The sequence below is a fragment of the Triplophysa dalaica genome, chromosome 19 (assembly GCF_015846415.1).
Source record: "Triplophysa dalaica isolate WHDGS20190420 chromosome 19, ASM1584641v1, whole genome shotgun sequence".
NCBI lineage: Eukaryota > Metazoa > Chordata > Actinopteri > Cypriniformes > Nemacheilidae > Triplophysa > Triplophysa dalaica.
The window spans coordinates 10501638-10525669 of NC_079560.1; the positions used below are offsets into that span (position 1 = coordinate 10501638).

The window sequence follows — 24032 nt, forward strand, 5'->3', positions numbered from 1 at the left end:
ATATATATATTCATAAAGGCCAATGTGATTAAACGCTATGCAGTTAAGCACGGTGATAAATCTATTTTAGGATGAACCACATTGCTTGGTGTACATTTATGGTCACAAATATGCCAAGGCTAAGCCACATTTGGCTACCACTATGTTTCCTTTTCCTTTGCAAAATGTTTGTGGATTTTGTTTAGGTTATTTATAAACAAATTATTTCAGAAATATTTTAATAACATGAACACAATTTTTTTGCCAATACTTAAACTGAAGTTCAGAAATGTTATGGTCAACAGTTATCTTGTGTGCATTAAGGGCAAAGCAATTTTTGTTTTATCTGTTTGGGCTACAACTGGTTTTGTAATTTGTGAAAGACGTTATTTTGTCACTGACATTGCATATATGTTGCACAGAACATCGTTCAGGGATGCCAAGTGTTTGGTGGTTCAGCCACGAGTTTCTCTTCTGTTATTAAAAACAACTGGCAACACTATTTACAGAACATATAATGCATGTTATTATCACAATGTAATAAATCCAGGATTTTGTTGTCAGAGCAGAGTGTGAGTTTTATATATCCTGATATTCTCTATAAAAAAATGTAATGAAATGTGAACAATTTGTGACAGAAATAAATGCAGCAAAACAATCAACTCTTTAATTTAGTCACAATCATCTCTAATTTCTAATTCCTAGTGCTTATTATAAACATCACAGGTGTCTGATGTGAACAATTACACATACCCAACAAAGAAGCGCATGAAACAAAAAGTATGTGCCATAATAAAAAATAATAATAACTCCAATTAGAATTAAATCAATTTTTGTTTTGAAGAAATTACTTATCATCCACCTTTTTGATCCCATTAATTCAGTCCGATAGAATACTTTGTATCGTATCATATTATAAAAGATATAAAATGATTAGGAAAATGTTGCAGGTTGGTACACTACAAACCGAGAATAGTGCCAACTGCAGAAACAGGAACTAACAAGGAATGATCAAAGTCAAAGGAGAAGTCACAACCACATGCAGAACTATTCTGGTTCTTACATCAAGCATCCCAGTTTAAGATTTTCCAAAACAATCCTTTATAACCCTTAATTCACCCTCAGTAAATATGTATGCTTATAACAGCAGTTTAACTGTATTAAGATAATAGAGTTAATAAGACAGAGCTGAACTGGACAGATGCTTAAATCCTCTTCTCCAGACGGGGCGGGTATGAAGGAGGCGCGGTCGGTTGATCTTGACTGTATTGCCACAGGCACTGAACTGTATATAAACCGATGATTTCATCTGCGTTGCTACATAAAGGCGTCCGGGCCACACATTGCTTCAGACTGATACACTCCACACGCATCGCCAATATGCCGATACAGGTAAGAACATATACACCAGACAACCAGAGAATAGCTTATGCGCGTGACCTTGGAAGCGTTTCGTCAGCAGTGTACGCGCGGTGTTCCTTCATATCAAAACATTGGAAACTTGTAGTCGCGCATCCATCCTGCTGCGCATTTCGTGACCACGGATTGTTTTCAAGTGTTGTGGTTCAAACTATGCGTTGAGTGACGAAAGTTGGTTTCGTTTTGTTTCATTGTATTATATTCAGATATGTTGTGAGCGACCACACAGAACCAAGACGTATTTCCTTGTAGGCCCGAGCGAGCGCGCTGCTAAACTACAGCAACGGGAGTGCGCGCTGCTAAACTACAACAACGGTCCAATAAAAGCCTTATTAACAAAACACACGCTGTGTTATCAATCGCGTTTGTCTGTCTCTGTTTATGCCACCCTTAGGGAAATAACTATGTAGTTTTATTGTAGTAAACATTGGGTGTAATACAAATGGCTATACTCTTGAGAGTAGTGGCAATGGAAAATATGAGGTCACTATTGTTTTACCCAATAAAACGAAAACTATGATTTCTAAAAGCATGGTTCACCGAGATGTGTCTGTGTATCTGTTATTCTGTTTAACTATGTTATGGACATAAAATTGGACCCAAAATCTGACAAATCCTAACTTCCTGTTTGGGACGTCCTCGTTTGTAAAAACACAAAAATGATTATAAATTATTTTTAATTACATTTAACCCTGATAGCACACATACGTCTGAATTTACATCTGCAAGGCACCAACATCTGGTGTCGGATGTAGATATCGAGTAAATGTCTGTAAGATGTGTATGATTTAAAATGTATGTAAAACTATCTTTTCTTAGATATTTATAAGATGTTTTCAGTACACCGCAATGTTTTTCAGATCTTAAGCAGACATCCTACAGATGTACCTGTGCTATTTGGGATCTAGTTTCTATGACTTTGGTTTCTGTTATATAAAATGAATGGACTGAAAAATGCATGCTTACATGTCTATGTTGTTCTTTTGAACCCTCTGAGGTTGGTCAAACACTTCCCAATATAGAAGTCCAGGAGGGAGACCCGTCAAATACTATCTCGATGGCTCAACTCTTCAAGGGCAAAACAGGTGTGCTATTTGCCGTGCCAGGTGCATTTACTCCTGGATGCTCAAAGGTACTTACATGAGATTCACTGGCAAAGCTGGTCATTATATTACGATTTAAGTTTGTGAAGTTGTTTTCATCTAAAGACATCAGTGCCTACTTAATGGTATAATTCACCCCAAAAATATCATGTCATTCCTACTCTTTTGTTTAAACACAAAGCATAATCACTCATTTACAAAACATAAGCTTAAAAAACACCATAAATCTATCACAAAATGCTCATATTTACAGACCAACATTTATGTACGGCACCTGTTATTTGTTATGAGTTCATTTTCAACTTGCAGCTCCATTAATCGTAAATGTATGGAAAAAAGCTTTCCCGTGTAGATATTTTAAATCTTTGTTTTGTTAGACTCATCTCCCTGGCTTCATAGAGATGGCTGGACAATTGAGGGCCAAAGGTGTGCAGGAGGTTGCTTGTTTGTCTGTCAATGATGTATTTGTTGTCTCTGCTTGGGGAAATCATCATGGAGCAAATGGCAAGGTGAGAAAACTCTGCCTTCTATTGACCTGATGTTTATTCAAATACAGTCAAATTTGTCTAAATGACAGACAGCTTGATTTTGTATGTTAAGTTATTGAGAATCATTGTTGTCCATCAGGTGCGGATGCTGGCTGACCCCACTGGAGCTTTCACACAGGTGAGATTATGGATCTGAATTAATACCAGTCCTGAACTTTAACCACCAACATCAAACAATGGGTCTTAGTGTCCTCTTCATATGGCACACCCATTAGCTACACCCACAACATTCAAACTGATAAATGACAAATCTGGTTTTTCAAGACTTAATGCAACTTATCTTCAAATAACACTTTATAGATTTGACTACAGTTAAATAAGATTAAAGTTCTATCAGAACTATAATTGACTTAAATTATAAGACAAAATGCAGTCGTTAGTGTTTAGCGTTTATTGGAATAGTCTTGTGGATTAATCTAAGATTTGCTTTTTTTAGGCAGTAGATCTCGCTCTGAAAAATGATCAGCTTATCAAGGTGCTTGGGAAGTTGAGGTCTCAAAGGTGAGTGTGATTGTCTTCTTAAATTAAAACACTTAACCCAGTCAGTCATAATTACGATGTATTTTGACAAATTATGACATGAGACATTGTCTAAGTTGCTCATATTTTTCTTTGGACAAAGAAAAACATTAATCGCAAGTAAAATCTTGATTTCTATATGAAGGTATGCCATGCTGATTGAAGATGGAGTGGTCAAAAAACTCAGCGTGGAGCCTGATGGGACAGGACTGACCTGCAGCTTGGCTTCAAATTTTTTATCTGAGATTTAAGGGAAACCAATTACACATTACACTCGCATACCCCTCTTCTCATAAACCCAACTTCTCAATGTATTAGAAAACAACAATGAAAACTTGTATGACAGAAACCAAGTTTACTTTTGGGGGATATATATGCAAAAGTTTAGCTGCTTAACGCACAAATCTGTTATGTGACATAACCTTGTGATTGCCCTAATTCCAATAAAGTTTCCTACAATTGTGTCCAATTTGGTGTGATTTTTGAGAATCATTTCTTGAAGATTATCTGCTATATAAAGTGCAACAGATTAGTGAAGGGACCTCAAAAGCATTAAAAACTTTGAACATTGAACAAAAGCTTTATTTCTCTTTTTTATTTCAGTTGAAGTTGAACCACTGTCAAACACAGTCTAAATTACAGTGGACATAATAAAATCATAAAGGCAGTAAAGTAGAACAACAAAAAGCAGTGAGCAAGTACTTTTACTGGTCATATCATGGACATGACAACACAGTTAAAACTCCAACAATCACTCATTCATTTCACAAACGCAACATCTGGGATTTTCCCATGGGCCTGTAAATAAAAAACAAAAACAAACATGACCCATAATCATTTGTTCTAATTTCAATCATGTCAGGATTAGGCAGATTAACTGTCAACATTATTAAGAGAAGAATGCTGAATTACCTTAAGGCCAGCGAAAATCTGAGCAGCTCTCTCAAAATCCCATTCATTGTCTTGTAAGCATCTGAAACAAGAAGTGTCAAGAGTTTTAACCTTAAGTTCTGCAGGACTTATATTAATAATACCAAGCAACGCCAATGTAAGAAGGTTAATTGTTTTTTTTATTTAACAAACATGGAGAATTCTACAAGTAACAAACGTCTACTACATATCGGAGCATTAAAATTTAGTTCTTACTTTTGGGACCACTCCAGATTCATGCCTGACTTTAGTGAGAAGGCAGCGAGCATTTCCTGTTGGGGGGCAGACAGAGTGGGCACAGGACTACTGGATGGCGTGGGAGCTGGTGCAACAAATGCACGACGTATTTCTTCTGTAGTGGCGTTCCGAACATACAGCTCATCATTAACGATGCACAAACTGAGGAAAGTAAGTTGGAAAAGTGACTTATGGCGTCAAGAGCCAAAGAAACTTCTTTTGCACAGTTTATTGTAATAAACAAAAGTCTTACCCTGCGTTTCCAGCAGGCACAGCAATAAACACTCGAGAGAATGCCCTAAAGGAGTCTCGAGATTTGCCTTCCACTAAAGAAGGAAAAGTGGGGAAAATGAGGGTGCATCACACTTTATTATTTTAGCATGACAATAGAGACAAAAGAGAAACTCACCCTCTTTGAAAACTCCAGTAACTGTAAAAGCCAATAGTGTATTCTGCAAACAACACAAAAATTAGATCCAGCATAACAAATCTGCAGTGAAGGACCCAATATGCAAATTCTACCCACTGTGTAAGTGTTGACATCTACGTTGAAGGAGGCCACGTCGTGCTGAGTCCTGGGGAGTTCGTTTAGGAAGGCCACCACGTTCAATCGCGTGTGCTTCAGCAAACGAAACCGTGTAGCTGGATGACAAAACAGCAAAAATGAGGAATTAAAACACTGTGATAAAATACAAAATAACAACTACTTTTAGACAAGTCAATATTCTAAATGAAATGTCACATGTCAAAAACGACGTACAGGGGTCTTTCAATCGCTTGATGTTGCGGCTATCTTTCTGATACTCCCCTAAACTGCTTCTGCACAGAGACAGGTCAAAACAAGTTAGTTCAACAAGTTCTGTACAATGCATCTGTACTACAATGAACACAAATCCTACATAGTCAACAAACTGAGTTAAAATAGAGAAGACAGAAAGTGTAGTGTACTTTGCTGGGTTCTGCAATGAGAAGGGAATGCCAAGCGAAAAATTTGCCCCATCATGGTAGGCCTCCAGCAGGGGTTGTCTGTTTCCAGAGTCATATACGTTGTAATACCTAAACGGTAGCAACACAACAGACATCATGAGAATCTTAACAAAACTCATTACTACTGAAGCTTGAGGGCTCAAGAGAACGTACGTTTGCAGGAAGCTAAGAATGATGCTCTTCAACTCCTCTGAGCCGAAGAAACTGGCCTGTGTTCAAAGTAAACCAAACATCCAGTGAATTCACAATAAAAGCATGCAAAAACAAAAAAGATTTGATAAGGGACTTTTATGAACCTTGCAGGCCGGTAGAGTTGCAGGAGGAACCTCCAAGTCAAAGCCAATAGGGGGTGGAAGATCAAGTCCATCCTGTAATGGAGACAATGATGGAGACAAATCATTAAGCAAACACATTTTACATTTGTGTATATACTACGAATACCACCAACAGATAAACGGAGCACTTTGCATACCAGTTTGAGCAGCTTGGGGAATCGTTCCCGGACGGCACTGTCCAACAATCACAAAGACAGAACACAAGAAAGAAAATGTTAGAACAAACTGCAGTACACTGTCCCATAAAACGGCCCCACACCAAAATTTATGAAAACATACATTAACGTGAGCTTGGCCATTAAAAATTCAGAACAGCTCACAAGATGTTTCTACTTACTGATCAAGGATGAGTCACCTGAGATATTAGCAGTTTGACAACACTTTGTTCATTTCTTTCTGCAAACTTTAAAGGTTGATAACCATGTTTACATCAATAGCAAAGCCAACAACGGTTTCATTTTCATACAAAATGAGCGATGGTGCCAACGCTGTTAAGCAGACAGTTCACCCAAAAATGACAATTCTTCAATCATTTACTGAACCTCATGTCTTTCACAATCTGTACTCGCACCCCAAACTTCAATAATTTCATCATCACTACCAACCTGGCTTCAGAAGTGTGTGATTTAATATAACAGTTGTCTTCTTGAAGCTTTATATTTTGATCTTTGCTATTCCAGAAGTAGCACAAAGTCACACATGTTTGCAATATCATATAGTAATGTAACTTAATTACAGAATTTTCTTTTCTGGATAATGGGACTACAACGTGTGCCATTCTCTCGCCCTGCCCTAGGCATGTGGTACTCACCTGTCCTAAATACTCACCGCTTTGTCCCCCCTACGGGCCGAAACACTGACACGAACAGGCTGGCAAAGGATGGGGGGAGCTGGGGGTGTGTTATGAGGGGTTGAGGTTTGTATGCACTCCAACAATCAGTTTAGGGAGTGTAGTGTGAGGTTTGGGGTTGTGATCAATCTGACCTTTTGAGGATCTCTGATATCAACAGTTCGCCCTGATTTAACCCATTCCGGATAGTGTGAGATGGTATTCGTAATCCAATGAGAGTTTTTGTTTTTAGGTGTTACAGACAATTACAGATCAAGATGTAAACAAGCCAAGCAGTTTAAAACGAAGCGTACTGTCGCATTTAACAATGAACGATGCAGAACCGGTGGGCAGGAGACGGCAGTTATAAGATTATATATATATGATATGGATGAGACACGAGCACGAGACGAAAAGAGAGTGGAAGAAATAAACAGTGACAGGACAAACCAGATGTGTGGTAGGTAATGACAGGGAGGTCAGATCAAAGTGTCACCGAAGATAAAACAGAAATGTTGAACCATGAGCCTCTGTACAGAATATAGAAATGATTAAGAGCTCAAAGGGCGTTTGGGTTTTAGTTCCTGCTTAATTTGGACCCTACTATTAAAATTAAGAACAGCAGGGATATTATTCCAACAAGTGATCGCCTCTTTTTTTGACCCAGACACCTTTTTCTATTTACTATATATACACTACTCTATTTTTATATTTTGCCTAGTTATTTTGCACAATAATTTCTTCAAACTACCATTTGATTCCCCTTATTGTCTGTGAACCTCCCCCAGTAGGATTCATTTTTTTGATGAACCGATGAGATGCTGTTTTTCCTCTCAAGCACTCTAGGACGCGGAACAAGAAAACGGCCACAATTTGACCAACTATCCTCCATCTTGTTTAGAATACACAATGACAGAGAAAGAGAATTTAACAGTCTCTAGTCTCCGACTATTCATTACATTTTGCTGTATGCACCAAAGCACATATTAAGCAATGCCTGGCTCCAGGTTTCTTTAAAACCTTCCCTCTCCTCCACCCATGACATCTCCTCGCATCCTTTCTTCTTCCGTTAGCTGTGATCTTCGTCTTCATGATGCTTGCTGTGGCCAGTTCTGCGGCTGTGCCTGCCTTAGGTTGTCCCAAAGTTCAAAGGGGGGATCTTACCCGTCATTGACTAACCAGCCTCTGACTGACCAGACAGCAGCCGTGCTCCGGGTGTCAGACTTTAGCAGGGAGGATGGAGGGTGGAGGGAGGAGGGTGCCAGCATTTTGGACAGGTGGAGTACAAAAGTACTTAAAGAGTGCATCATTTCCAGTGGTATGTCCTTCACTGTACACTTATCCGTAGGCATTCGGGGAGGTCACATATGTTGAAACAGTTTTTTTTTTCAACTTGTGCAAACCAAAATACTTTCTGAGCTAATCAAGGTTTACGTATGCTAAAACGTTTGTTTTTGTAAAACTGTTGAAGAGATGCATTCTGTACAAAGTTCTACATGGACAACAATGCAGAGATTACAAAAAGCAGTAAAACGACACCGAGAAAAGCAAGAGTAAAACAAGCAAGTGTGAAAAACACAAATAAGAACTAAATGTTCATAACGGACAATTTTCGATGACTAATGCACACGATCAAACATCTTATAGAAAGGCAGAATATTCTACAGGACAGCGTAGGACATATCCATCCATGATATGATTATGAAAATATTTAGCTGCACCACAGCTTATTCTTGTCAGCTAGGCTTAAATTACACCAGCAGAAACATTCCAGAAGTTATTACAGTTAAATGCGGTTTTCATACTTCTTTGGAAGTACAATTATTTATTTATTTGTCAATTTCATATCAATGCTTAACAAATATCACTTTAAACAATATTAAAATAAATCTTGTACATTTATTGTGTCATGGATGTGATTCAAGTTGATAAACTGTGTTTAATGGATCTGTAATGACTGGCATATTATTGGTGTGTTTCACACCAGTTAAAGATACAACCTAACAGATTGGCAGGAAGTTGCCATGTCATGGAAAAATAGACGGTTCTAGGTCATGTTTATTTGTATGCATGCATCCATTTCTGTATGCACTGTACTCGCACCAGAGCATGTGAGCTCTGCTTAATATTTCGCTCAATGACCAAGGATCAAGCAAATGCTCTGCTCACATTAGACTCACAGGTAAACCAAATCCCGCTCAGCCACAAAATGTTTGTAGCAAGCCTAATTGTTTTCAGTTTATAATAAACTTCTTGAATAAATGTCTCAGTTTAAGTAGTAGGCCGAAAATGAGCAGTTTTGTTTCAGTCCGAAATTCTGTGACATTAAAGCCAATATTTTTTGTCATTTTTTATTTAAAGAGTTCACAAAATAGCTGTATAATAACTGATATCATATTTGATTTTCAGTTACTTTATTTCCGTGAACATATAGCTGCCATAGTGCAACATTCAAAATAAACGCACAAGATGAAATGCAATATGAACACCTTGAGTCAAAACTCAATCGTTACACCATTCTAGAATTTACTTTTAGAATCTTGGACAAAGTAGCTGCATCTTCGAAGGCTGCATGCGTCCTCCTGAGATCACATTTGTCAGCCTCGGCCGCATATGACATCCAGGTTTATTCGGGTTTTATTTCAGGAAAAGCAACCGTTATATTGGTAGTGACACAATGTCTTCTTAAGAGTAATAAGTATAAAAATGTTTTTTTTTTTAACGGAAAAGAGCCAGTATCAAACCTGTTGTCGCCCCCCCATCTCCACAAATGGATGATGCGTTCGTAGTTGACGCGCATGCCGTTACCGTTGAGCTATTATTCAGGCTTCAAGATCATGCTCATCCCACGTGTGCATGGGACAATATCCAAAAGCAAAAAATAAATCACCGCAACTCTGGGCTTATTGAGCGAGTGGAACAGAATTTTCAGAAAGGTGCTCTCTGCTGCGTTTGAATTATTAACACTCTGCTCCCCGCTCTGCACACATACTTCTGACCCATAAAACACTGTACGAAAACAAAAACACTTCTATCTGCACAAGCTTGATGGACAAAAAGTTTGCATTCTCTGTGCTGTAGCACATGTTGTCTTTTGGAAACAGTTTTCTATTGTCAAGGCCGATCAACAGTTTAAACAACCCAGCCAGTTATTTTAGTTAAATGTTAAATGTTTGTGTTGCTTTATGTTTCTTTCCACTAATGCATTTGCATTACAGTTTACAGAAAACAAACTACAGAAAACTGACCTGACATAGTCCGCATTGTCCTTGAAGTGGTTGCACATAGGATTCCCCACCAATAAGATTTCCACCAGCTTCAGACCTTTGAGTTTATCGAGTTCTCTCTCTGTCTTCAGCTACGGGAAATACAAATAAGACAATTACATGTTGCATTTGGAACATTATTCTAGGAAAGGTGAAATCTGTAAACCCAAAATACCTCATTGTGTGAGAGATTGAGCATTTTCAGGTTGGGTATTTTGCTGACAATTTCAGCCAAGTCATCCAGCCTGAATAACCTGTTGTTGCTCAGGTTCAGAGAAACCAGCTGTAGACAGAACATAAACAAAATGAGAAACGCTAAAAATGAACAAAGAGTTTAATTATCTAGAAGTGATTTTAGATTAAAACTCATAATAAAAAGCATGTTAAGAAAATGGTGAGAACTTTCTTCGACCTGTGGGCAGGGGAGGAACGCCTAAGTATTTAACTCGGTTAATGATTTGGAGCTGAAAATTATTTTCTCTCCACAAATGTGTGTGTGTGTGTATATAGACCACACTCTGGAAATGATGTATACAAACATCTCTCAAAGGTTCTAAAGGAATGAAATCTTAACAACGAAATAATTCTTATGGGTGACTTCAATGTCAACTGGGAGGATAAACCTAAGAAAAAACTGAAAAACATTGCAGACAAACATCTCTTACAACAGGTAACAAAAGGGCCCACCAGAATTGATAAATCTGATAAAAAACGCAGCTAGTCTTAATGTTTACCAACAAACCGGAACGGATAATCAAGACCTATAACCTGATTACTGGGTTATCGGATAACAACATAACATTGGTTGTTCGGAAATTGACTACAAACAATAAGGCAAACTCTAAGACAAAACTTTGTTGCATACCTAAGGGAAACTTATCAGAGATTAATAAAGAAATAACTAGTTTAAAGTGGGATGAAAGTTTATCTTCTACCGATGTAGAGTATGGCTGCAACACTTTTATGAAAAGCATTAATGCTATAAGAGATAAATTCACTGTAAAAGTTCAGAGAAAAGTTAGGCAGAAAAATTATTTACCTTGGCTAAAGGAAAAGATGTGGGAGCGGATGAAAAATAGAGGTACTGCTTTACAGAAAGCTAAGAAGTCATGTAGAGATACTCATAAGCTTTGTTACAAAGGAATGCGAAACAAAGTTATTCGCGAATTGAGAGTAGCTAAATCTATCTATTATATTAACTTGTTGAATGAAGCAAAAGGAAATACTAAATTGATCTAGTTGAACTCTCAACCAGAAAGGAAAACTAATTACTGACGAGCACTCCATCGCTAAAAATTGTAATAATTATTTTATAAATTCAGTTTATAAAGTGATCAGCTCGCTAACAAATTCAAATTGTAGAGTATATATATTCAAAATATATCAATTTAATACCAAATTTCTCAAAACGTATAACTTATAACGGCATATAAGATCCTGTTATTTCTCATCAAATCAATTTATCTTTTAAAACACTATCTTTCCTACTGCTTGGAAGCAATCTATTGTTTTGTCAATCTTTAAATATGGGGACAGTTCGGAGGTTAGGAATTACAGACCTATCAGCATTCTGCCTGTGGTATCCAAAGTAACGTAATAGTTCTTGAACAATTTACATCTTATCTCAACTCAGCAAAGGCTGGATTACACTGTATGCAATTAGGCTTCAGAGTAAATCATTCTTCTGAAACAGCTATTCAGCATTTAACAGAGCATTTAAAATCCAGGCTTGACAAAGGTGGGGTAATTGGTGCTGTATTTCCAGACATGCGTAAATCCTTCGATACAGTTAATCACAAGGTCCTCAGTTCTAAATTGTCTTAGTTTAACCTTTCATCTACGGCTTTAACAAGGATCTCTTCTTATTTATCAAATAGACAGCAATGTGTAAAAATTAAAGGATCTCACTCTACTAATTTAAAGTGTACAATGGGTGTCCCCCAAGGAGCAATATTGGGACCATTATTATTTAGCTTGTATATAAACAATCTCCCACAACAGTGTGAATGGTTGCAGTGACACGGTTATCTTTGCATATGCAAAAACAGCAGAGCTAGTAGCTGGAGAGCTAAATGCTGTGAAGTTTGATAGGATTATGCAGTGGCTAGAGCCTTGAATACGGGTATAACAAAAGCTATCTTTTTCTCTAAAACTAATTCTTGTATTTCAGTTTTTTGCAGACATTCTTATCAATGGTGAGAAGATTGAAAATGTTGTAGAGCTAAATTATTTAGGTTTGATGCCGGATACAAATCTAAGTTGCTTAACTATAAGAAACATGTCAAGAAACTAACAATTGGAGTACCGAAAACCTTCATGCACGCTACAATTTATTCTCATCTATAGTATTGTTTAACATCCTGGAGTCAAGCAGGAGAGACAGTCATTTAACCACTACACTCTCTTTTTAAACAGACTCTAAAAATAAGATTAGAAAAACTACTAGTTTAGAGAAACATCGCTTAATAACTTTTGACAATTTTAAACTTTTTTCAAATCTGTGTATGGTTTATAAAATATGAAATGGTCTGGCCATCCCCAATATTTAGCAGATTTGTCTACCTTAGTTCTACGATCACTGTTAGACATACTAGATCATCTTCTACTAGTGACTTTGTGATTCCACTCGGAATCTTCCTTCTCAGTGAAAGCTCTTACCAAGTGGAATATTTTACCTGAAGAAATCAGGCTGTGTACATCTATTGATTTGTTTAAATTATTTAAAATAAACACAATTTTGTGACAACTGATTTATTTTCTTTTTCTTTTTCTCTCCTTTTCTCTGACGGGGTTGTGTATAAGTTAGTGTTGTGTATAAGTACATGTGTGGTTTAAAATTATGTTAACCTGCCGAGGGACTGCGGATGGAAATTAGACTTTTGGCTAAATACGGTACAATGCATGATATGCATGTCATAGCTAAGACTTTTATGCATGCTTTGATGTCATACTGATTTACTTGTTTGAGTCCAATTTTTTGATTAAAAAAGTTAAAAAATGTCAAAAGTAATATATTTGTATTTTTTTATTGTATTGTATTTTTCTTCAGTTGTACTATTCATTTTGTTATGTTAGATAAAGACCTGCCAGTGGACAGCGGATGAAAACTAGCCTTTGGATAAATCCGGTACAATGCTTCAAATGGAAACATTTATGTTAAAATGTGTACATGGTCCCTTCTTAAATAAATAAATAATACAGGTAAAGCATAGCAAATTATACCTCTGGAATGTTCTCTTCAATGATTTTGATGACCGCCTGCATGGAGTTCTTCCGATTCAAAGTGACCTCAACATTTAGAGCATTTAGATCTGCCAACAATGGGAAACATATTGGAGAAACAGTCCATAACCAAACAAACTCAACACGTTTTTTTGGTAAAGATAAAAAAGTTTACCTGGATCAACTCTGATGTTGTTCAGATCGAGGGACTGCTGGGATCCATCGAAGCGCTTCGACATGCATTGCTAATGAATAAAAAAATGTTTAATGCTCTTAAATTTGCGAAATATAAACACTACAATGCTCGATATCAGCACTGGTGAGTTGAACAGGCAGTTTTATAATATTCTGATGAGATCCAGACTTCCTCACCTTCAAATGTTCCAGATCCTCAGGCTTCAGATCAGTGTGGATCATAGTGGGGGGTGGACAGCTATTCATAATAACAGTAACCTGCACATTCAACAGATCGAGTTTCAATTACACAAACTTAAATACACAGAGATCACATACATCAGTACAATCATGCATCTAAAACATTTAATTTACCTTATAGCCATCTTTATCGGTTATTTTTCTTGACACTTTCCCCAAAGCGTTAGCAGTTGTGGAATCTTCAATGTAAAACTGGGCCTTGTTGCCTTCAGTGTGATACTGTAACAGACAAACACATCAGTAAAACTGTGGTACTTTTCTATCCTTACTCAAGGACAATTCGAATGCATTTCACTAAATTGACTTACATGAACGGCGTGGAATGGCATGGAACAGAGGTTCTGAAGTGCAGACAGAAGCCAATCTTTGTCATATTTTTTGCCGAAAGGAATCTGGGGATAGACAAGCAACCACAATCTTATCAATTAGACTTATTAACTATCTAATACAACATAATAAGCCAATTACAGCATTAAAAAAAAAACACTATCATTTGAATTGTAATTCGTTCTCAAGCACTTCATTTTATAATTATGTTTAATATACTAACAGTCATTTTAAACCAGCTCTTGCGGTTTCCATCACTACCACTTCCTCCACCCCCTCTGGATCCATGATTTCTGTGACCCCCATATTCTCCCCCATTTCCACCTCCTCTGCCTCCTCTGCGATTACGCTCATCACGCCGATTTGATGGGCGGCCGTATGGATTACTGAAAGAAATATGAATTATAAGCATCTGACTATGACAGATATTAACAAAGTATCTATCTGGCATCACAGTGCTTACAATCTGTTGCGCTGTGAGCTGTTGTCTTGGGGAGTGTCTGACATGGTTACATCTCCATCATCGTCTGGCAATCTTGACCTGGGACCAGGCCCTCCGCCGCCCCCATGACCACCTCGATGCTTTGGCCTGGACATCTGATCACTGTACATGGGTGCTCTGAAAGGACCTCGGCCTTTACGGTTGCGATGCTTTGGTACTCCAACACGGTCATCATGTTCTGTAAAACAACAAGCGAGATAAAATCTCTGACGTTCAGATGAATTGAATAAGATGTATTGTGCTTAACTTTATTTATAAACTATAAAATAACAAAAGTGTTGATAAACCTTCCTGTAATATTGGGCGATTAAATTTATTTCTTTTCATATTTCGATGTGGATTTAGTTTTACCAGATCTGTACACGCGACCTCAATGCTATAATTGCGCCATGTGGCCAAGTGCTACTTTGTTTACTTTATTTTTTTACTTTTACCAAATCCCTTAATAAAACACGAAGTGTTCAAAGTAAACCGTAACTTTAATTTTCTATAAATTAAAAGTGCAGGGAAACATAACAAGAATACTTCACACTATCAAAACACAAGCTAAATGGCTAACGCTAGCTCGCGTAACGTAATCTACATCGCAAGGTTACACAACTACAGACCACATAGAGTGCGAAAACCACACTTGATTTACAATACAATTATAAATAATCTGATTTTAACTATAAAGCTTATTAATGTTAGAGAATTCAAATCAAATTGAGCGTTTGCTAACGACCCAAACTTACCACTATAGTATCGAGAGTCGTCGGCTGTCGCCATCTTTTAAGAAGCCTGTGTAGGCTGATTAGAGTTTAAAACACTAGCTGTTCAGTTGTTGTTTTGTCCTTCTACAAATAAAACAATACTACTTAAGATAAACGTTTTAATGTGACTGCGAGAATGAAACACAAACGCTTTGTTTCCAAGGTAGTATGTCACAACAGACGCTGACGGTTTAATGCGCATGCGCAGGGTTGAGAGCATCCTTCTGTGCGCCAATATCGCCGTCTGGTGTCAGACTGTTTCAATGCATGTTTAAGAGCAACTGTTTTTCAGATAGGCAACCATTTATTAGAGGTATTTGAAAAAGCATGAATAAAACATACCATAACATAGTATGCGGGGTCAGAACATCGATTCTTTGGTGACAAGATAATTATACACATGACATTATGTAATTTGATTGCACAAATATTTGAATAAACACTCAATTGATCCATCATCGTAATTGTTTGTTATTGTTATGGAAAAGGCAATAGAAATATGAATTATAAGCATCTAACAGCATTTTTATCTGGCATCACAGTGTTTACAATCTTCGATGGGAGCTGTCTCGTGACTTCTCGTCATGCAATCTTGACCTGGAACCAGGCCCCCACCTTACCCCGGCCGTGACCACTGCGATGCCTGGCCTGGACATCTGTTCATTGTCCCTGTGCATGGGTGCTCTATCCAATTGGATATGGGCACATGCCAAGGGCCCCTTTCGCGTTCGGGGCCCAGTCAAGGGGGAGAAAATATCACATAACAGCGTTTCCGCTATATTAATTCTGCCGTGCGTTTCTCTGCCCTGCGTGTATGGATGTGCACACATAAAACAGTGTTTCTAATGAGCCCTCTAGCTTTTGAGGAGACGAAGCGCATAGCGACACATCTAGCGACTTCTTGGATAAACCTAAGTTTCATTCAGTGGGAAAATATCTTAACATATCTTAAGGGATCCCGTCTCTCTGCAACACTCCGTACAGTGAATGGCAGGAAGAAGCTGCACTCCTGAATAAAATGAGTACAAAACAGCGTTTCCAACAATGTATGTTTGTGATTCGTCAAGCTTTTTCCGGGATAGAGGGAAAGGGTTTGGAATTGCACACAGAGATGCAAAATGGAGTGACACTCAGCATTTGACTGCTGGATGTAAATACACCAGGGGTTTGACATGTACTTCTCGAGATAAGACACAAGATTGGGGTTCACAAGAACAAGCATGGGCGTAAATACCGGGGGGGACGGAGGGGACATGTCCCCCCTATCCGAGGGTTTTCCCCCCGCTTTGCGCAACACATTGAATTCAGGTTTCGGCTCAGTTCATCAGTGGTTGTTGAACTCCAGTAAGAAGGCTATTTTATTCACTTTAAATGAAGGGATTCTCTTTAATCTAGTTGATGCTGATTCATTAATAAATTAGTTGTTGCAAAAAATGTTGATTACCAATGTATTTTCCATGAATCTGCTATGTCCGCGAGTAAATGTTAGCTTATTACAGAGGACGTCACACACTGCAACTGACACCCCGAAGACGTTTCTCATGCATTGTTCTATTTTTGGAGACCTGGCATGATGTGAACATTAACCGCCACAATTAGCCACCGGTCCTGCCATTCAGGTCCCGTACATACCGGTTACAGTTTTGTGACGTTGGCACCAGTGTTGGGTGTAACTAGTTACTAAGTAATTAGTTACTGTAATTACATTACTTTTCCCTTGAAAATGTAAAGTAAGGGATTACTCTTAGTTTTTCTGTAATTTAATTACAGTTACTTCTGATGAAATTTAACTAAATGCTTTCTGTAATATATGTGTGTGCAATAGTTTAATTGAAATCAAAATTCAAAAAAATATGTGCTTTAATATATCATTCTCACATTTGTAATACGTTGGTCAGTTAATAATACTACTTTATGTAGTTTATATTATTTATTTGAATAAATTAAGAGCTGTTTCATATCTACAGTTGAAAGAAAAAGTATGTGAACCCTTTGGGCTTACTTGGATTTCTTCATAAAATTGGTCATAAAATGTGTTCTGATCTTCATCTAAGTCACAACAATAGAGAAACACAGTCTGCTTAAACTAATACCGCACAAACATTATACGTTTTCATGTTTTTATTGAACACAACATACAAACATTCATAGTGCAGGGTGGAAAAAGTATGTGAACCTTTGGGTTTGATAACTGGTTGACCCTCCTTTGGCAGCAATAACCTCAACCAAACGTTTCCTATAGTTGCAGATCAGACCTGCACAACGGTCAGGAGAAATTTTGGACCATTCCTCTTTACAAAAGTGTTTCAGTTCAGCAATATTCTTGGGATGTCTGGTGTGAATCGCTCTCTTGAGGTCATGCCACAGCATCTCAATCGGGTTGAGGTCAGAACTCTGACTGGGCCACTCCAGAAGGCGTATTTTCTTCTGTTGTTGATTTACTTCTATGCTTTGGGTCGTTGTCCTGTTACATCGTCCATCCTCTGTTAAGCTTCAGTTGGCGGACAGATGGTCTTAAGTTTTCCTGCAAAATGTCTTGATAAACTTTGGAATTCATTTTTCCATCGATGACAGTAATCCGTCCAGGGCCTGAGGCAGCAGAGCAGCCCCAAACCATGATGCCCCCTCCACCATATTTCACAGTTGGGATGAGGTTTTGATGTTGGTGTGCTGTGCCTTTTGTTCTCCACACATAGCGTTGTGTGTTCTTTCCAAACAACTCAATTTTGGTTTCATCTGTGCACAGAATGTTTTGCCAGTAGTGCTGTGGAACATCCAGGTGCTCTTTTGCAAACTTCAAACGTGCTGCAATGTTTTTTTTGGACAGCAGTGGCTTCCTCCGTGGTGTCCTCCCATGAAGTCCATTCTTGTTTAATGTTTTCCTTATTGTAGATTTGTCAACAAAAATGTTAGCATGTGCCAGAGATTTCTGTAAGTGTTTAGCTGACACTGTAGGATTCTTCTTCACCTCATTGAGCTTTCTGCGCTGTGCTCTTGCAGTCATCTTTACAGGACGACCACGCCTAGGGAGTGTAGCAACAGTGCTGAACTTTCTCCATTTGTAGACAATCTGTCTTACCCTGGACACATGGACATCAAGGCTTTTAGATACACTTTTGTAGCCCTTTCCAGCTTTATGTAAGTCAACAATTCTTGATCGTAGGTCTTCTGAGAGCTCTTTTGTGCGAGGCATGGTTCACATCAGACAACACTTCTTCAGAACAGCAAACTCTAAACTGGTGTGTGTTTTTTATTGGACAGGCCAGCTTTAATCAACACATCCAATCTCATCACATTGATTGGACCCCAGGCTGGCTGACTCCTGGCTCCAATTAGCTCTTGGAGAAGTCATTAGCCTAGGGTTTCACATACTTTTTCCACCCTGCACTATGAATGTTTGTATGTTGTGTTCAATAAAAACATGAAAACGTATAATGTTTGTGCGGTATTAGTTTAAGCAGACTGTGTTTCTCTATTGTTGTGACTTAGATGAAGATCAGAACACATTTTATGACCAATTTATGAAGAAATCCAAGTAAGCCCAAAGGGTTCACATACTTTTTCTTTCAACTGTATGCTTGAATCACTTAACTAATCAAGGTTGATGTAGGACATTGAAAGTAATTAGTAATAAGTCATTAAATACTTTTTGGAGATAGCAATTTGTACAGTAATCTAATTACACTATTGAATATGTAATTAGTAACTAGTAATTAATTACTTTTTTTAGTAACTTGCCTAACACTGGTTGGCACTATATCTAGCGTCCAGAAAAGGTGCACAGCTTTCATTCAGTTGGAGAAGGTCGTTTTCTCAGCTAGTGTTTAAGTTTTAAAATGTGACTCATTGTTAACATGTAGTGTCATGGGTAATGTGTTTTTATATTTGTTTCCTGTCTTCAACAAAGACAAAAAATAAATAAATGGAAAAAGCTTTATTGTTCACTTGTATTACAGTATGTGACAGTTCAATTCAGTTATAATATGACTGCAAGTCTGCATAATACACCTAAAAACTTAATGCATTTTGTCGCTTAGTGTTGTAGTAAGTATAATTTTGACTGTATTATTTGTTTCCCCTTCAAAATTTGCTCTTGAGAAATTGTTTATGTGTTGTTCCCCCCTGATGTTAAATGAGATTTACGCCCAGGAGAACAAGACAATATTTTTACACTATTTTTGAGTAGTGTAAAAATTACACTATTTTCTGAAAATCAAATACAAAATGTGTGCATTTTGAAAATCATCTTAAATTAATGTAATTTTACATCTATTTTCATGATTTACAATATGACTTGTGGTAGGACATCTCCTATACTAATTTCAACATCTAAAAAATCTTCATCACGTTTTAATCTCTTCAAATCATGTGGGAGATTTTGTCACATTCCGAATAGACACCATTTCACTTTTATGTGGAATCTATTCAGTGCTACTAACAGGTAGTTATATCAGTGTGAGCATTTTGTCCGGACTGTTTAAAGAGATGTTGAGGCTCTTGTTGTTGATCAAAAATTAGTTTCTGTTAAAACAGTACAAAATTAGATTAGACTTTAAAACAATAGAATGTTCAGTCGTTGTTTTGTCCTTCTCCAAATATAACAAAAGCAAGACAAATATAGATTTATGTTTTGTGAGTGAAACACTACATTAAAGCCAACTGCTAGGACAACTTGATTGCCAAGGCAACCTGCTTTAATAACTTTAAACTCTTATACATGTTTACTATAAAAAAATAACATTTTCGCATTAATGTTACTGAACTTGAGAAAACATATAGTTTATTATGCCCAGAAGTGGAACCATTTGTTTATACTTGTAGACAAGATATTACAAGTGAGGAATGACTAAAAAACACAAATGAAAATGCTCATACATTTTACACGCATAAATTACTAGACAGCTTCACATGCACACAAAGGTACCGACATATCAAAGCATTGACATATGAAGATCGTTGTACTCCAGTTTACAAAAATCAACAGCAGCACAGCAAGAAATTTTACATCAGGTCCATGACGTAAACTGGTTTCCAGATGCATCAAATGCAATTTTGCGTACAACAGCTCTCACAGTAGTACATCCTGCATTTCAACAGTAATGTCTTAAATATACTTCAGTGCACTTCAGGCAGTAAATGTGCTAGCTATGAGTGCTCTTCTGTAGCAGAATGCATGTGCGTATGCGGTCTCTTCAAAGCTTGGTCACGTTGCTCAGAGCCTCAGCCAGGGCCCATGCCTCTGCCTAATGCTAGTGTCTGAGGCTTGTGACTGGGCTGCCTCTTCTTCATGAGTCTCAATATCCATTCTTGCTAGCCTCTGCTCTTGATCTGGGTCTTCCTCACTTAAAACAGTCTCTGAAATATGAGGAGCCTCAAGAAAAATGGGAGTATCGTCTGTGGAGTCACCTTTACCTGAAAGGTTCAGAAGGAAAAAGAAGCTGTCTCCACTGAAAATTGCCTTGGTTATATTATTTCTATCGTCTGGCAGTTGTTTAATTTCAGAAAGTGTGATTTTTACCAGCTTCATCCTCTTGCAGGTGGTTTAAGTTATCTGTAACAATTACACCAGGAGTGTCCAGCACACCTGCACAAACACACAGTGTTAGTAAGTGTAGCTGATAAAAATACTGTATATACCTTAAATTTGCTTTGGATAAATGAATCTGCCAAAAGCATAATTGTAATTGTTTTCACCTTTTTTTCGAATGCTACCTGCTTGTTTGGTTTGCTGTGGTGTGTCAGATGGTTCACTGCTGTCTTTTCCATACGTCATATCTGGAGGACAATTTAGAGGATGATGCATTAGTGACTAATGTATTTGGTTGCTGTACTGATGTGTGTGCGGTTGAATGTGCTTACTGGGCGTGCTGGAGGACGAGTGCATGCGTTTAAGTGCCTCTTCTTTCCTTTGCTGAAGACGTGTGGAGTCTCCCATCATTACCTAGATGCAACAATGACAAACAGACATCACATGTTATACCCCTTAATCACCAGAATGATAAAACATTACCCAGTTCCTAACAAAAGACAAATGAAGGCAAAGATCAAGAATACAATGGAGATGGTCGTTCTTACCCTCACTCTGACCTGATCTGGGGGGTAAAGCCCTCCCCAGATGAACTGCAGGTAACCGAAGAGAACGATTACACAGAGGAAGGTGAAGTTGCTGGCCACTCCGATGACTGCTGATGTCACAGGGAAATTATACAGGAGATATCTGTTGTAATACAAAAGTTACAGGATGAACCTTGATAATGAATAACCTATTCAGATATAAAATGAATAATCATTAAATACATTTGTGAATGCTATATAGGCTGCGCTCAAATAAACCAGTAAAACCAGACAGTGATAAAAACCTAATTCCAGTGAAGTATGCATGGATTCGGAGCTGGGCAGAGTAAATCTGGACCCTGCGGGACTGAATTTCGATCACAGCACCAACGGCAGGCTGGTACTGTGGAGACAGTTCAATATGATCCGTGTGTTATGCAGTTTACCACCTGCACATTGTAGGCATTGTGTCTAAAATAGAAGATACCACTTACAATCCTTCACATATCTATTATATGTATACATCCAAATTTGTATATTTGATCTGATCAAAACTCAAAATCGCCTCGTAAGTGTTGACACATGTCAAACATTCTTGTTAAAACATTTAAGAGATAACTCACAATGTCTGATCTGAACTCTGGAAAGAGCTCCATCTCAATGAGCTGTTTCTGCTCGGACAGACCCGTGAGCAGGAGGGGGGAGAACAGCAGCGTACTCATGGTCTGCAGCAGGTTAGAACGGAAGTGCAGCATCGTCTGGTGTGACATAATAAATATATAAGTGTTCAAGTCAATGAGCATATATAAGTTTTGTTCCAATTTTAAAGGTTGGGTGTGTGTTCCTAAATGGATTTTAAAGCACCTTTATTTATAACAAAGTTAAGAAGGACAACACATTCCAGTCTGCCAGGGCTGTATTAGGTGTGCCCAAATTTGTCACTTTTTATTTAATGAAAGTGTGATGCATGACTAAATATCTTTGACTACACATATTTTTCTGACACTTAACTAACTAAAACAACATATGTAACCATGTAAATCATCCATATAGAATAGCAAAATTTCTTTACTTACTGAGCGGGCCACAGAGGTCATGACGGTCCCATCTTTGCTATAGCAGGTCATTTTGACCATGAACATTCCAAGCTGTTCATTAGCAGGAGATTCAGGCATTTCCAGCACTAGAGAGATCATGTAGGCTTGACCAGACATCATCACCTACAAAATAAAGCAAAACATAACAGGAATCTAATGTTAAATAGCCAATAATGATTCATGACAGCGTCAGAGAGCGACATTCATTATTCGTTTTTCTCAAAATACTTTTGTGTTTCATATTAGGCTTGTTACATAATATACAAGGCAAAGCTTAAATGTTTGTTCATTGCTATCATAATTATCACATTCAGTAAGGACGTGTCACAACACCAGAATGAGCACGTCTAGAATTTGGAGGAACGCCATCTCTTTTAAAGTGGCCCCAAACAGGATTTGTATCAGTGGTTTATCGTCATAACGTGTTTTGAGGTCACCGTATATTTCTCATACATGATCCTTGCTTAAACAGGATTGTGTACCTGGTCTTTGCCATTCTTCAACAGTGATATGTTAGCCGTGGGAAAAGAACAGAGGACTGAATCAGCCGGATCACAGTCTGTTCTGATAGAGAGGAGAGAAGAATCAACTACAAAGCAACGAACAGCAGTTGCCAGATTCACTATTTGCTCATTGGACCAAACTAATTACCAACTCAGTCATGCGCAAACATTACAAATACAGGAACGCTCTCGATCACCACCAACAAGCCCCTACCTGTAGTAGAAGTGTACCGGTGTGGCAAAGCTGACAGTAGGCATGTACGAATAGTAGAAGCTTCCATACAGGAACATGGAGATCCAGAGGAGCAGCACCAGCACACAGAACAGGATGGCAGCCCTTAGCAGAGTCCTGCGAGCCTTCAGGAGGGTCACCGCTGCCACGTCCTGGAGCCAAAGTAGCAACGGTCCCATTACAGCCCCCACGGACGGCAAGCCTTCACCGTCACGTCTAAACGGGGATCTTTTGATGTCTGCACCCAATCTGCCCCTCAGCCCTTCCACGGCAGGCGAAGGGCTCTGCTGCCTCTCTTCAGTCATTAAAACCACCTCACACAACACCTGACTACCTTCTGTTTATGAGTCTAGCTTGGATCACGAAGGACATGATGGCTAATAAATTTTAATTTGTATCTAGATCTTTAAAGAGCTTGTTCTGTGGCTGAACAGATCATGTGCTAGTGTATTCTCTGACCAGCCGACTATGCAGCTCCACAGTTCATCCATGAATATTGGTAAAATCATAGATTGACCTAAAAAAGGAGAACACGCCAAGTTAGACACTACTTACTAAAAAACTACAGTACAATATCTAAACTGTTATTGCAGAGTAATTATTATAATAAAACCTTAACACACATAATAAAGTTAGATGTTTTAGACTGGACAAGAAAATTAATCATACCATCATATTTAATTCATTCAGACATCGCAAGAAAAACATTAATATAGAACAACAAAAGAACGACAGAATGAGGTAATTGTAAAAATA

At 38.0% G+C, this 24032-nt stretch overlaps 3 protein-coding genes across 3 annotated transcripts; 1 reads left to right on the plus strand and 2 right to left on the minus strand.

Annotated features, from left to right (window-relative positions):
- Nucleotides 1-1213: 1213 nt before the first annotated feature.
- Nucleotides 1214-4037, plus strand: prdx5 (peroxiredoxin 5). The gene is made up of 6 exons (XM_056730869.1): nt 1214-1371; nt 2396-2530; nt 2879-3010; nt 3129-3167; nt 3486-3550; nt 3714-4037. Exons 1-6 carry the CDS (start codon nt 1279-1281, stop codon nt 3817-3819), a joined length of 570 nt encoding a protein of 189 aa, XP_056586847.1. The 5' UTR covers nt 1214-1278; the 3' UTR covers nt 3820-4037.
- A 111-nt stretch (nt 4038-4148) lies between these two features.
- nxf1b (nuclear RNA export factor 1b) lies at nt 4149-15584 on the minus strand. Its single transcript, XM_056730868.1, has 21 exons — nt 15373-15584; nt 14600-14816; nt 14360-14522; nt 14118-14201; nt 13924-14028; nt 13747-13827; nt 13550-13619; nt 13375-13463; nt 10328-10435; nt 10135-10244; nt 6195-6231; nt 6019-6090; nt 5876-5931; nt 5684-5791; nt 5496-5554; nt 5262-5377; nt 5145-5187; nt 4989-5061; nt 4715-4897; nt 4481-4541; nt 4149-4366 (listed from the first exon to the last, which is right to left on the minus strand). The coding sequence occupies exons 1-21, from the start codon at nt 15404-15406 to the stop codon at nt 4328-4330; spliced, it is 1908 nt and encodes a 635-aa protein (XP_056586846.1). The 5' UTR covers nt 15407-15584; the 3' UTR covers nt 4149-4327.
- A 4466-nt stretch (nt 15585-20050) lies between these two features.
- bscl2 (BSCL2 lipid droplet biogenesis associated, seipin) lies at nt 20051-23790 on the minus strand. Its single transcript, XM_056730148.1, has 10 exons — nt 23259-23790; nt 23024-23105; nt 22521-22664; nt 22068-22202; nt 21750-21847; nt 21466-21607; nt 21250-21331; nt 21085-21165; nt 20909-20974; nt 20051-20802 (listed from the first exon to the last, which is right to left on the minus strand). Exons 1-10 carry the CDS (start codon nt 23579-23581, stop codon nt 20603-20605), a joined length of 1353 nt encoding a protein of 450 aa, XP_056586126.1. The 5' UTR covers nt 23582-23790; the 3' UTR covers nt 20051-20602.
- Nucleotides 23791-24032: the final 242 nt, after the last annotated feature.